General features: G+C 39.1%; 1 protein-coding gene across 3 annotated transcripts in view; it reads left to right on the forward strand.

The window, feature by feature from the left end:
• TBC1D12 (TBC1 domain family member 12) overlaps positions 1-15,447 on the forward strand; it is a 93,211-nt gene that overhangs the window by 75,561 nt on the left and 2,203 nt on the right. For all 3 annotated transcript variants that reach the window (XM_073353843.1, XM_073353844.1, XM_073353845.1), the window contains 8 exons: positions 2,397-2,514; positions 2,923-3,029; positions 4,964-5,044; positions 8,229-8,323; positions 8,760-8,831; positions 9,790-9,918; positions 10,186-10,295; positions 12,039-12,297. In XM_073353843.1, the coding sequence (XP_073209944.1) occupies positions 2,397-2,514; positions 2,923-3,029; positions 4,964-5,044; positions 8,229-8,323; positions 8,760-8,831; positions 9,790-9,918; positions 10,186-10,295; positions 12,039-12,297 (971 nt within the window). The remainder of the gene's footprint in view (positions 1-2,396; positions 2,515-2,922; positions 3,030-4,963; positions 5,045-8,228; positions 8,324-8,759; positions 8,832-9,789; positions 9,919-10,185; positions 10,296-12,038; positions 12,298-15,447) is intronic.

The following is a 15,447-nucleotide window of genomic DNA, read 5'->3' on the forward strand; positions in this document are numbered from 1 at the left end:
CTAAGCTGCCATCGTTTGCTCCAGAATTTTGTCTGTTCCCCTTTTAAAAGAGGCAAGCACCAGCGATATGACAGCAGGAACAACAATGCATGCTGCAACAGGGGTATGTGGAGAAAGATAAAGAAGTTGTTGGAAAGATGAGAGAATGGCTTGACAGAAAAGAAAAAAGTCAAAGCAGCATGTGGAGGTATCATAAAAGCAAAAGATGGAAGATTTTTAATGAAAGTAGAACAAAAGGAACAATGGTGATAATATTTTAATGAAGTACTCAACTAGCCAGGGCCAACAATTCCAATGGATGTGAAGAATTAAATCTCACTGCTAGAAATTTCAGAAGCAGAAACAAGAAGCAGCTAAAAATGGCAAAGTGCCAGGTCAAGATAAGATCACGGCTAAAATGTGTAAAGCTGTGGAGGAGGTGGTAGTTCATGGGAAAAATATACCCTTTGTGATACAGTTTAAGGGAGAGAATTCTGCCCAGAAGAGGGAAGAAAGGTGTGATCTACAAATTCCAAAAAAGGAAAACCACTGATAAGCAACATCTGGCAAGGAATAATGCTACTTTCTATACTGGAAAAAGAAAAGGAGTACTTGTGGCACCTTAGAGACTAACCAATTGAAGGTGCCACAAGTACTCCTTTTTTTTTTTGCGAATACAGATTAACACAGCTGTTATACTGGAAAAGTGTTCTGTAGTGCACTATTGGGGGGTGGGGGAACTGGTCATAGATGAAAAACTGCATCTGGAGCAAGTAGGCTTTAGACCAGAAAGATTGTGTACAGACTACATCTTCACCCTGAGATTGATTGATTGAGAAAGGCCTTGCTTACAGGAGAAGATTAATCTTGAACTTTATAGATTTCACCAAAACTTTGGACTGCATTTATAGAGTTGCTATGGAAGGTCTTGCGACAATATGGGCTTCTTAGAAAGATCATGACATGGGCCAGGATGCTGTATGAAGGTTCAAAATGCTGTGTAAGGACAAAATGGAGAGACTATCTGATTTGATATAGTCACTGGAGCACAACAGGGATGCATTTTATCACTTTCCCTCTTCTGCATTGTGATAGATTATGTGACATGAAAAGCATCATAAAAGGAAGAAACCATTATATGGAGTAGAGGAAAACTTAAGGATCTCCTTTGCAGATGACGTGTTCTATTGGACACATGATGATGATGATGATGATGATGATGATGCTATGAAAAAGACCAGTACCAATGACAAGTGTGAGGCCACCAAAGTAGAATTAAGAATTATCCAGAAGTAAATGAAAGTCATGATCATTGAAGAAGGTTAGCAGTGATGGTACAGAAGTGATGATGAAGTATACAGCATGGCTAATGAGTTTGTGTATCTTGGAAGCACAGTTAGTGCCGATGGCCAACTCCATAAAGAAGTGGAAGGCAAGTGGAGCCTTTTTCAATGTTAGCAGCTGTCCAGAAAAGCAACAAGATTCACACAAGAACAAAGATCAAGTTTTGTGGTGCCATTGTGACACTCGCATTATCTGCTTCTGAAACTTGGCAAATGCCAGAATCCTACAACAGGAAACTTAATCCATTCCATCAGAGATGCTTGTGAAGAATACTTAGTGTCTGCTGGTGGGATTAAGTAACCAACAACTGATATATGGCACAAAGGACGGGCAGCAGACTGTAAAGACAATTATTTGAGAAAGAAGATTGTAGTTGTTTTAGACCGGTTGTACAGATATCAAAAAACTGTATTCCTAGACAAGCCCTGGATTGTATACTACCTGGGAGAAGTCGGAAAAGAGGAAACCAATAGACGACATATAAGAAAACCATTGAGAAAGATGCTGCTGTCATGGAAACAGACTATAATGGAGGAAGAAGCATGGCATTAGATGGTGGAAAGACTGGATTGCTTTGTGTCACAAGAGCATCTAAACCCTCACCCTGCTTCCCAATTTGACCCTTTTTGGGGGGTGATCTATGAAAGGATAGAAGCCAGCTTGAATCTCAGGCCCCAAGATTGATTTGCATGGTTGGGTTTGGAGAAAAACACTTTTATGATAAACTGAGTACATTTGACATGGAAATCCTTTAGCTACAGTAAACGTGGAACACTGCATTGCTATTTTTATAGTCACTTTTCAAAGCAGGACTACATTTTAAGCTAACAATGAGGCATGTAAGAAGACCTATGTATTTGTACATGACTTGTCTTCTAGGGAAATGAGTTTATTTAAAAAACTAATTTGATAATCCCTGCTTTCAGTCTCTGAAGCAGTTCATATGCAAATGTATTTTTCATATGTCTAACTCTTAGCTTTGACCTTTTTCCGGAGACCATCAGAATATTTAATTATCTAACTCAGTGCTCCTATAGTATCATGTATTAAAACGTTGTCTATTTTAACATTAGAAATTAAAGAAGCACATAAAAGGAAAAGAATAATGAAAGAACGATTCAAGCAAGAGGAAAATATTGCTAGTGCTATGGTGATTTGGATCAATGAAATATTACCTAACTGGGAAGGCATGTGAGTAAATATGTTTTTTCTAGTGTAAGTCTAATACAAATGTGGTTTGGTTTTTTTCTACTCTTAGAACACAGAGGAACCACCAACTTCATTTTTTTTCTCCATACTCCTGACCATATGTTGGACTGATCCTACTAGCCAAAGAAAGTTTATATCCCATCATTAGTGCCTCAGATGTGATGAAGAATTATTATAGCAACATGAGATGTTCCTTACAGTGGGCTGCTAGGCATTGCGGTCTTAACCCTTTTCAGTCCAAGAACATAAGCAGAGAGCTTCAAATTTTGACTTGGGTAGTAGCATGTTATGTTACTGCTAAACTGCTCAGTGAGATCAGGAAACAGAAATTGCTAAATTTCCTGTTTTTTTGTTTTTTTTGTTTTGTTTTTTGTTTTGTTTTTCCCCTAGGCGTACTACCCGAAGAGTTCGAGAATTGTGGTGGCAGGGGTTACCCCCAAGTGTTCGTGGGAAGGTCTGGAGTCTAGCTATAGGAAATGAATTAAATATTACTCATGGTGCGTGTCATGTATACATACTTTTATGCACAATTCTTTACTTTGTTTATCCAAATGTGTACCTATCTTCCCCACCCCTCCTTTCTTTCCTTTGTTTGCTGTCTCTGATATGGGGGGATGATCCCTTTTACAGATCAGGTAATCAGAAATCTTGCACTTTGCCACTGAATGGTTGTCAGCTTATATGAAGCTTTTTCTTTTAAAAAGGTCAGAATATAGTGAGTTTAATACAGTTTTTAAAATGAAGAAAAAAGTCAGGTTTGAAGAAAACCACTGACACCTTTAGGATGTATTTATTATAGAAATAATATTTCACATCCTTATAAGCAGAGTCCTTTGTGAGCTATGAGGACTTTTTGTTTCCATTCTAAACACCTCTTTTCATTGCTATGTAACTAATACACAAAAATTGCACAACTTTTTATTCTGGGGCACACCTTTTGCATATAAAGACACATTTTCCCCCAAAGATACATAAAGGAACGTTTTTTTCGCTTGTGGATGAGAGTAATTAAAAATCTAAGTTGAGGACTGAATTTAGGTATTTGTGATTTTTGTGTGGGCAGGGGGAATGCTTGAATAATATGTACTTAAATGAGTGTGGTTATAATATGCTCTAATGACCTCCAGCTCATTTAAAAAAGAATAAAAAGGCTGAGTTGTGTTTAAAACTTGGTGCTAACTTCATTCACACAATTTTTACAAAATTTTATGCATTGCACAAGTTTTAAATATTGACCTGCTTCAAAACTATTTCAGTTCATCAGGCATTTAACCCAGGCTATCAAAATGAGTGTTTGCAAGAGCATAATGTCCAACTAAGTGCTTTTCTATTCCTTATATATTGTATATACTATTAATGAGTACTCTGCCTGGTATATGTGTGGTTTTTTGTTGTTGTTTTGGGTTTTTTTTAATAAAGTGCTCTGATGCTATGGACTGTTGAATAGCAAATAAAACACAGCAAATAAACTCTTTTTATATAGCTAAAAGACAGGTAGAAGAGCTCTTCTAAATTCTGTTGAAGACGTGACATAGAGGAAAAGCTCTGGTATACTGTGCCAATGCTTAGGAAAGAGGAGTGATGGTTCAATTCCCTGACAGTTTTGTGGTGTGTGTGTGTGTGTTTTAATTGCAAAGAAAAAAAAATTTCCCAATCCCAAACACTGTAAAAGTAGCAGTTTGGGTAGGCCAAGACACGTCTTCAGAGGTAAAAAGCAGTGTACAATCAAACACTGATTGGTTGCACCTTCACAAGTTCTTTATGATATCAATTTTTAATGGAAATTTCAAAGTAAATTTACTAGCTTTTCATTCTAAAAATAAGTGATAGTAATTCTTGAGCCTTACATAAGACGTGTACATTTGGTGAGACTAAGGAAGTATGAGAATACAAGACATGGAACAGAGAACAATTGATCACTATCCTCGTTATAACCGCCTTTAACATATTCGAAGACTTATTGACCCCCTCCCCCAGTCATCTTTTCTCAAGACTAAACATACCCAGTTTTTAAACCTTTCCTCAGAGGTCAGGTTTACTAAGCCTTTTATCGTTGTTGCTCTCCTCTGGACGCTCTCCAGTTTGTCCACATCTTTCCCAGAACTGGACACAGTACTCTTCTGCTTTTACAAGTGGGTTTGTTTCAATAAATGTGTAATGAAAACAAGGATTTTTGTTTCTTTGTTGATTCGAATATTCATCACCGAACAAAGCATAATACAGTAGATATCTCTGGAACTCTATGTGTAAAAGTGTAATGCAGTGAAATTTTAGTAACCTCATCTAATGGATTTTCTCATTTTAATATCCTAGACTATAGATTTTTTTTGGGGGGGAGGGGCAATAGAGACCAGAGCTAAAGAGCTCTGTTCTGATTATTTTTCATTATACTTGTGTATGTTGGCTATGTTTTTGCTGTGTTTTTTTGCAGAACTCTATGAAATCTTCTTATCCAGAGCCAAGGAACGATGGAAAAGCTTCAGTGAGACAAATTCAGAGAATGATATAGAAGGTGTGTTCTTACAATGATAATACCAAACATGATTTGCATGGCTTTTTGTATGGTTTGACATACAGATGGGCAAATGTCTGAAGGCTCAGAGATTCAATTCAGATGAGAATTAAAACCTTCAGTGTTCAGGTCCAGTTTGTCCTTGATGCTTTTTTCTTGTAGCAGGTCACCAAATGTATACCCTCTAGCACTCCCCAGGCCAAGAGAGGTGCCTGCAAAAAGACATGTTGGTGGGAGCAGTTTCTTAATGTCAAAATTAATTTTTAAGTTAGTTTTTCCTTTTGAGCCTTTGAAAATCCAGTGACGACGATGTCCTTACAACAGCCTTGAGACAGGAAAGTATTAGCAACCGTTTTAGAGATGGGAAACTGAGAGATGAAGAGATTAAGTGATTTGCCTGAGGTCTTCGTCCCAGTCTGGTTCCTAACCGCAAGACCCTTTTGGGCCTCTCAGATCTATAAAATGGGGATATTAACATTTGTTTATATACATACATCTGTGTAATTCTAAATCCTCTGCATTTTCCAATTTTGTCGCAAATTTCTTCAGTTACATGTTGCGGGGGATGGCTTACCTTTATTGTTGAAAAAATCCTTGCCATAAGTGGTGGTTTATTGTGCTGCTATTACTGAGATTTTTCCTATAAAATGTCATTTCATAAAATTATTTTTGTTTTGTTGTACTTTAAGTAGGGGTACTGTTTTTGTAGAGGTTAATAAAATGTTTACTACCCTAACAATCACTTTGTTTTTTTCAAAACACACCAGTTCAAAAATATAGCAGTCATGAAAATATTTTTGTCCACGTTTCTGCTTAGACCATCCAAATTTTCTTTGCCAGTAAATTACTCATGCTTTCCTCAGTCAACATCTGTGACTAATCTGAGGCAAACTGTGTTTTTAAAAATCTTTGTGTATATGAGTATGACACACAGCTTGATTATCTTTGGCATACATATTTAAATGACTTTTATGTCCTTTTTGTTTTTGCACTGTATTACCGCCACCAGTTTGATTTAATTTTTTTTATTAGTAGTATCACCTTTCAAGCAGAATGTTCAGTTGCTTTTTCTTGACACCCTTAAAAAGGAAAAATGGGGTTCTAGCTCCGGTTTAACGTATTTATATTGTATTTATGTTGCTTTTCTTATAAATGTACAAGGGAAGTCCAAACCAAATGGACTTGAAGTATGTTTCTCCCCCTCTTTTCTCCCCCCCCTCCCCATTTTCAAGAGCAGGAAGATCTGTTAGTTGATTGTGTAGAGAAGTCCAGAAAATACCAGAGATTTTACTTTATGTATTTAGATTGGCCTTAATTCTTTTAGCAAAATATTAATCTTCTTTTTAACATCTTTCCAAAAGCTTTTCTAATCTCATGTATTTTCAGGTTTTCTCTATTTTTCTCCTCAAATAACTTTCTAGCTTTTAAATGTTGGCAGGTATGGCTACCGCCTACGACAGTATTTATTTTACTGATGAGCATTTATTAATGGAAACTTAAGTTTTTACTTACTCTGAATTTTATACACATTTAATAAGAGAAAATGAAATTTCACGAAGTGACTTTTTTTGTAGTCCAGGAAGATTTAAAAAAGAAAAACACCACTGTTAAGAGCCAACTTGAAATGAGTTACAGAAATTAATATTAATTTTCCATTCTACTTAATTTATTTAAAACTAATATACTCCAGTTTTCACGACAGTGCAGTTCCTGAAACCTGTCTTTAAGCAGATTGCCATGTGGTATCTTGATGTCAAACAGTTCTTAGTGGTTGCTGCTAACCAATTGAAAAAGCTAGTTGGCAATTCTTGAATTACTAGAGGGACAATTCTGGATTAGTAAAGTGGCTGTTTTTAATTCTGGTTCTCCTTCATGACATTGCCTCCAGAGCCTCACTATAGGAGTTGTGTGACTCTAGCCATGTGTTTCTAGAACTGATTTTCAACAGGAGTTGGCAGTTTAGGGGCATAATACAACATGGAGGTTGCAAATTGGGTGGTGGGGAGGTCAGGGACAGGGAGGAGCAGGAGGGGATCGAGGCAGCAAGAACTTAGTGTAATGAGTCTTATTTTCTTATGCTGACCTGATCAATTTAAAAAAATCAGGGAATGTTCCAGGTATCAGTGGGCAGAAACCTATTTTTTTTTTTTTTTTTTTTTTGCTGGGAAATTGGAGAAACAAGAAAAGCCTGATTTTTCACTGATCTGATACTTATATAGTTTCTGGACACAGAAGTAAGGCAGTGATCTCAAAGACTTGTGGCAGGGAAGGATTAGGATGCCAAAGAGCTTCCTCAGCCTGAAGCACCAATTGGGTATTACATGAGCCTGATTTTAATGGAACTGATGGTATTAAGATCTTGTATGCTATGAATAAGCATTTCCATCCCTCTACAGTAGGGGTAGACAACCTATGGCACACATGCCAAAGGTGGCACGCTAGCTGATTTTCAGTGGCGCACTCACTGCCCGGGTCCTGACCACTGGTCCAGTGGGCTCTGCATTTTAATTTAGTTTTTAATGAAGCTTCTTATTTTAAAAATCTTATTTACTTTACATACAAGAATGGTTTAGTTATATCTTAAAGACTTATAGAAAGAGACCTTCTAAAAACTTTAAAAAGTATTACTGGCACGCAAAACCTTAAATTAGAGTGAATAAATGAAGACTCGGCACACCACTTCTGAAACGTTGCTTACCTCTGCTCTACAGTTAGGTTGCTCTCTACAAGGGCTCAAGAAACGTCTGTAGCATGCCTTAGAGGGGTTCCTGTCTTGGAGGTGGGGGGAGTTAGGGTATGCAAGGAGGGGTATGCAGCTTCTAACAGACATTGCAAGCTAAAATATTCTAGGTTTCCATGCGTAGGGTGCACATACACTTACAGTGAGATCCATGTGGAGAAAGGCATCTAAAAGAACTCCAGTTATTGTAAGCTAAATAGCCTCTCTTTCAAAAAACTTCTCTCAGTATGTTCCTAGGTATGCAACTCTTACAATATGGCTTTGTGGAGGAAGTACATTCAGAGAACAAGAATTAACATTTTTTTCTCCTGTTTTAAACACTGACAATTTCCTGAAGTTCCTTTTGCATATGCATGTGTGACTTCATATTGACTCCTAAAGAAATGTCTATAGAACAGCATATTTTATCCACTTTCATGAGTGGCTTTTTTTGTTTACTTGCAGATGCAGGTGTGTCTGTTGCTGACCGTGAGGCCAGCCTGGAACTAATTAAGCTGGATATATCCCGCACATTTCCGTCCTTCTATATTTTTCAGAAGGTGAGAGGTTTTAAAATCTGTTTCATGACGAGGCCATAACTTTGTGAATTCACATTATGTACTGTATGTCAAGAGTGGAAGAGCTTGTGGTGTCATTTGAATGAAGTATATTTGCACTGTATGTGTCCATTCAAAAAACATGAAAGAAGTTGAGATGAGATTTTGTAGCCCTTGAACGCAAGACACCATATATGTTTTGTATGTAGCAGTGGTGGTATTCTTGAGAGTAACACCATATTAAGAATTGCTTTTTAAAATTGTAGATCCTGAAGCAAAATTAATGTGTATGGTGAAGTTGGGGATTCAGTAGTTACGAATAGCATAATAATTTAGGGTCTCACCTTTGAATCTTAAAATAATAATTGATTTGATTGGTTTAGTTACCTACATTGAGGAAAGCTTTACAAAAGTATTCACATTTTTTTCTCTCCCCAAGGGAGGTCCATATCATGATCTCTTGCATAGTGTCTTAGGAGCATATACGTGTTACAGACCTGATGTGGGATATGTAAGTATTTGCTCTATACATTGATATATTTTAATAGTGTAGATATCAAAGCTTCTAGTTCTCTGAACTTTTATTGTGCTGTGCTACCAGCAGTTTTAAAACTAGTTCCCATCTTTATGAGCATATGATGCATATGTCTCTGAAAAACTACTTGATGTTATGGTCAGTTATTACAGGTCAGGAAGTTCTGTAAAGAAAGTAGATTGTTGCTGTTACAATGCTCTTTTTAAAAGTCCCCAAACACTGTTGTCTAGATAAGATGGAGGTGAAACATGTCAGCAAGTAGAAACAGTAGGAGAAATTGATAGGCACTTTGCTACCTGAAAATCTAGGAGCAGAGAAGTCAGAGGTGTAAAATTTAAATGTAGCTAACTATTTATATATGCACTTAGGGAGTGTGAGCTGGGGGCATGAGAACAAATGGCATTGGCTAATAGGAATGTTACAGTAGAGTCAACTGTGTAACTAGTGTTGTCTCTGTTCCAACCTAGTTGGCTATGCCTGTACCCTTTTCCATGTGATTTATTTCCCTGTAGCAGTTTTTCCATATCCTAACAATGAATTTGGGGCCAAACTCTGTCTTTGCTGAGCTAATGAGCTCTGCATCCAGTCTGTTGTCTTCCCTACAGAGAGGGAGCATTCCAAATCCCAGAGCACCTTTAGATCACCCAAGGCCTTCCTGGAAGCTCAGTGACAAACATCCCCAATTTGCTTCTGCAAAATAAAGATGATTTTCTTGGAGCCATGTTTTCGCTGTTTTTAGCTACATGTTGTAAAGAATTTTGTAAATTACTGCTTTAACATTTTGCCTTTACTTAACCATGTTATTTTGTATACATCTCAAAATTTTGTCTAACTGGTTAATGACATATTGCAGATTATAAATATTTGCATTTACAAACATTTAAGATACTGTGCTATTTATTCTTTGTGTGCTAATTGCACTTCCCCATTGAAGGTACAAGGGATGTCCTTCATTGCCGCAGTACTCATTCTCAATCTGGAAGAGGCAGATGCTTTCATTGCCTTTGCAAATCTCCTAAACAAGCCATGCCAGCTGGCCTTTTTTCGTGTGGATCACAGCATGGTATGCTAACAGATTGTAAAGTATTAAACCTTGATTTTGTTCTTTCGTTCAGAACATATTCTTACTATTAGTAACCTTTTAATCCTTCATTTGTTTGGATAGCAAACAATTTCTAATGATGGTTAGAATTAGACAATCAAGCTAGTGTGATTAATTACCTAAAGACATTCATTCTAGAGAGAAATAAAAAAACAATTTTGTTGTACTATAGACAAGTTTTAAGGTTTGAAGATCTTCAATTTTTGTGATACTTCCCCCCCCCCACAGATGCTGAAATATTTTGCAGCGTTTGAAGTATTCTTTGAAGAAAATCTCCCAAAACTATTTCTTCACTTCAAATCATATAGTCTTACTCCAGATATATACTTGATAGACTGGTAAGTTAATGGCCACAGCAAACCTGATTTAGCAACTGCCTGTGATTTCCCTATTTTGCTTCACTCCCCCATCCCCAGCAGAAGTACAGTATACGTCAAGAGTTTGTGTGGGACCAAAACTATCTTCAAACTTTGTGGGTCTCATGAACTCCTAGAGAATTACTTTGCACGGCTGCACATCCCATGGCAGCCCTGGCAGCAGCACCTAGTTCCAACATCAGTGTACATTTATGAACTAGAAGTAGAAATAACATACAATTAATTTAAAAGGCCATTTGATCTTGCTCCAATACCACATAGTTGAGATGCTTAGTTGTAACCTTGTCAGGAAGGAGGAGGCTCAAGGGAGTTTCAGAGTAACAACCGTATTAGTCTGTATTCGCAAAAAGAAAAGGAGTACTTGTGGCACCTTAGAGACTAACCAATTTATTTGAGCATAAGCTTTTGTGAGCTACAGCTCACTTGGAGTGACATTTTGGTCCAGTTGTAGTGGTAGAGGGAGCAGTAAAGGGATACTGAATAAAAGAGTAAGAGGACAGTCTGAAGGGAAAACTAAGGTAGAGGCAGAATAAAAGAATAAGAATTGAAGAAGTGAAAGGATAGACTTAGAAATAACAAACACGTAAAAGTATTTAATGTTCAAGTTGGAGGAATACACTAAAAATCAGGAGAGAAAAAGATAATGGAAGAATGGAAACAAGTTAGTACTCTAAAAATGTGGGCAAAGTACCATAATACATATTTATATATACATTTAACAGATTAACATTTTAGAAACACTTTTAATTGAGTTGATCCATGATTGGTAACTATGAGAGACATCAGTTGGTAGTGCTATTATATCAAATATATTAAAATTTATTGGAAAGAAAATATTAAAGGTTGCTACCTCCACACATCTTCAAAGGCGTTTATATTGGTGGCAGTCCAAAACACATGTAAAAAAATTTTTCTCCTCCTAACCAAGTTTCCTCAAGTTTTTAATTGATTCCAATATTCTCCTTTTATGACTCTAAAGTGTTTTGTGAGGTGGTGTGCATTGAAGAGCTGTCTTACTTCATCCCAGAAATGACTGGATTTAGAAATGAAGTGATCCCGAATGTATGTCCTGAATTGTATATGTTGCCAATGTCTTATGTCTTGTCACCCAAGTAAATTTCATGCCATCATTTCCCAGAATAACAAAATGTTGGTCTGTCCCTAAAAAATGAAATCATTCAGAAACTAACCAACTAAAATTTGTTTTGTGAACATGTCCTAAAATTTGTTTTGTGAACATGCCCATATGTTGCCTTAAGCCTTTTCCAACCAAGTGGACAAAAATACTACTGAAGCCTAAACCAAAACAAAATTCAAGGAAAAAGCCCTGTTCAGAGTGTTGTATATCCCTACTCCACACTGTTTCTTTGGAAACATTTGGATTGTGGTGGGTGGGAAATATCTGAATTGCTCTGTGCGGGAGGGAAAGAAGGCGGCACTCAAATGTAGCATGGGAAGGAAATAGCAGATAATCTCAGATTGGGAATTCAGATTCTAGGGGACCATCTAAAACTCTGCTAGCTTTTAAAATTGCAACTATTTGACAAAGAATAAAACTAGAAAACATTTAGCTCTTGAACATGTCAGTGCTAATTTGTCATTTGATAGCTTTCAGCAACCTAGAGAAGGGAAGGGTATGGAATCTGATCATGTTTCTGAAGCAAAACAATAGCACTAACCAGTTACCTTTTTATACAATTATAGGATCTTCACACTCTACAGCAAGTCACTACCACTTGATCTGGCCTGTCGAGTCTGGGATGTCTTTTGTAGAGATGGAGAAGAGTTTTTGTTTAGAACGGGATTAGGAATCCTTCGATTATATGAAGATATCCTCCTACAGATGGACTTCATTCATATAGCGCAGTTTCTAACCAAACTGCCTGAAGACATCACATCAGAAAAGCTTTTTAGTTGCATTGCAGCTATTCAGATGCAGAACAGTAACAAAAAATGGGCCCAGGTGAGTGAAAATAATAATGTGAACAGAAGTAGTTGTTAATACACATTTCTCAAAATAGACAGTGGCCTGTATAAATTCAGAACCTGTAGGGTATCTCCATTATAGAGCCTACTTTCTGCTGGAAGTCTGATTCTACTTTTAAAACAAACAAACAAAACTGTATCAAAAGCATATGTTTGGATTGCTCTCTCTTTCTGTGAAGTGCATCCTACTTATCTATTTGAAGAGCAGATCTGTTGTCATTCGTGGAGGTGATTGCTTACTACTTCCTTCATTGGTATATAAGTGCAGGAAAGGAAGTTCTTCAAGTGCTTGTTCACGTCAGTTCCAATTAGGTATGCCGCCGCATGCATGGCAGCCAGAAAGTTTTTCCCCTAGCAGTATCCGTCGGGTCGGCTCAGGTGCCCCCTTGGGGTCATACCTTTATGGCGCGGGATATAGAACCCTGCCGACCTGCCACCCCATCAGTTCCTTCTTACCACCTGTGACGGTTGGCCGGAATGCTCGTGGCTCTTGCTCTGTAAGTGCAACTCCCCTAGTTTCTTGACTTCTTCATGTAAATAGTTTGTATGTAGTGTATAGTTCTGATTTAGTTGGGGGTGCACCTTTTGCCCCCCCACCTCCTTTTTTCCTTCGTATTAGGGCATGCCTCAATCCCTGGGGTTTAAACCCTGCATAGACTGTGGCAAGCATGTGCCAAGAAGTGACCCTCACACTTTTTGCCTGAAGTGTCTTGGGGAAGGCCACCTCAAGGAGCACTGCAAGATCTGCAAGGGTTTTCAGCCAAGCACCCAAAAAGAGAGGGAGCAGCGCCTCAAGGTACTGCTGATGGAGGCTGCTTTGTTTCCGCATTTGGACCCTGGCTTTGCGGAGCAGATGCCACGCGCCTCAGCACTGGTGTGTGGTGCCCTGGCACAGTCAGGACACGAGTCGGTGCCAAGAAAGGACTCCAGTAGAGACTCTTGGCACCGGCAGGCGTTTCCTCATAGGAGCTCCGCACAGGGCAGTGGATGGTACCTTTCTCATTCTCTGGTCCTCCACAAGAAGAGAAGACCGAGAAGCGACATTCCCCCATGCCCAGGGCAGCACTGTAGGAGCCTGCTGTGAGACCCACGTACGGCCACGGGAGCTCAGCCTTCGTATTGAAGGTCGCGTTACCTCCTGCCAGTAGAGCTCGCTTGTTCGGACCTGGTCAGACAAGTCGTCCTTGGCAGTAGGAAACCTTCCACAGGGGCTACCTACCTGGCCAACTGGAGGAGATTTTCAATCTGGTCAGCACAACGCTGTCCATTTCCAACTCTCATGTCTATAGCCCTCATACTGGACTACCTTCTCCATTTCAAGCAGCAGAGGTTGTTCATGTCGTCAATAAAGGTTCACTTGGCTGCCATTTCTGCCTTCCATCCAGGTACAGGTGGTCAGTCTTTGCCAACCCCATGGTCGGTCGTTTCCTGAAAGGCCTTGACAGGCTATACCCACACATCCGATAGCCAGTCCCAGCATGGGACCTCAACCTGGTCCTTTTCAGACTAATGGGGCCATCTTTCAAACCACTGGCAACATGTTCTCTGCTGTACTTCTCCTACAAGGTGGTGTTTCTGGTGGCAATCACGTCAGCCACGAGGTGTCTGAGCTCAAGGCCTTAACATCAGATCCCCCTTACACTGTGTTCTATAAGGATAAAGTTCAGTTCAGACTGCATCCAGCTTTCCTTCGTAAGGTTGTCTCCCAGTTTCACATCAATCAGGATATCTTTCTCCCAGTTTTCTACCCTAAGCTGCGCTCTAGCAGTGAGGAGCAAAAATGTCACTCGGACGTTTGCCGGACGTTCGCCAGGCGTTGGCTTTTTCATTGAGCAAATGAAACTGTTCCAGAAGTCCATTCAGCTGTTTATTGCAGTAGTGTACAGAATGGAAGGGCTTTCCAGTCTCTTCCCAAAGAATTTAGTCATGGATCACGTCCTGCATCCCGGCATGCTATGACCTTGCGAACATACCTGCCCCTCCACTTACAGCAACAAACTCCGTGAGGGCACAGGCTTTGTCAGCTGCATTCCTGGAGCATGTTCCAATCCAGGAAATATGCAGAGCAGCAACGTGGTCATCAATACACACTTTTACCTCACATTATGCTATCGCCCAGCAGGCCAGAGACGATGCAGCTTTTGGTAGAGCCGTGCTGCAGTCAGTGAGCCCCTGAGCTCTGACCCCGTCTCCAAACTCGGACTTGGTAATCACCTAATTGGAATTGACATGAACAAGCACTCGGGGGGGGGCGGGGGGATGGTTACCTACCTTCTCGTAATTGTTCTTCGAGATGTGGTGTTCATGTCTGTTCCAATATCCACCCTCCTACTCTTCTGTCAGAGCAGCTGGCAAGAAGAAACTGAGGGTGTTGCAGGTCGGCAGGGTCCTATATCCAGCGCCATAAAGGCGTGACCCCAGGGTGTCTGCCTGAGCCGACCCAACGGATACTGCTAGGGGAAAACCTTTTTGGCTGCCGTGCATGCGGTGCGCACACACCTAATTTGGAATGGACATGAACAACACATCTTGAAGAACAAGAGTTACGAGAAGTTATGTTTTTTTGCCTGCTCCATGGTCATGGAGCTTTGAAGGGAACCATAATAAAATGGTTGCCCTAAAATGAATTGGCTCAGGCCTCCTTAGGATCCTGTATATGACCATCTTTCCAGTGCAGAAACAGTGGGGAAAATGCTATAGTTAGAGGCCAGAAAACAAATATTTATTGTAAAACCTTAAATCTTACTTACTATAAAATATCTCCTAACTGGGAAATTGACTAAGATGTAGGATTTAAAATTTATGTAGGGCACTTTTTCAGCAATATTTCTTGCTTCTATATAGTGCAGCTTTGAATTGTGGCATTTGAATCTCTTGTGGGCTTTAGCAGCTCAGGAGCTGGTCACATTTTTCTATATTTGCCCAGAATTTCTTTCTTCAGAAGTTTTAGAAAAATATTTAAAATCCAATATTCAGCAAATATTTGCACTATTGCTGCTGAAATCTATACCAGACTACAAGAGTACAAAACCCAAGGTTGGGATGAAAGAGAAGCTAAACACATTTTTTGCTGTATCAGGCTCTCTTGCACACTGAGCAGTGAAGAACAGGTACTTTAAGTGAAGCC

Source organism: Lepidochelys kempii, chromosome 7, assembly GCF_965140265.1.
Source record: "Lepidochelys kempii isolate rLepKem1 chromosome 7, rLepKem1.hap2, whole genome shotgun sequence".
Taxonomy (NCBI): Eukaryota; Metazoa; Chordata; order Testudines; family Cheloniidae; genus Lepidochelys; species Lepidochelys kempii.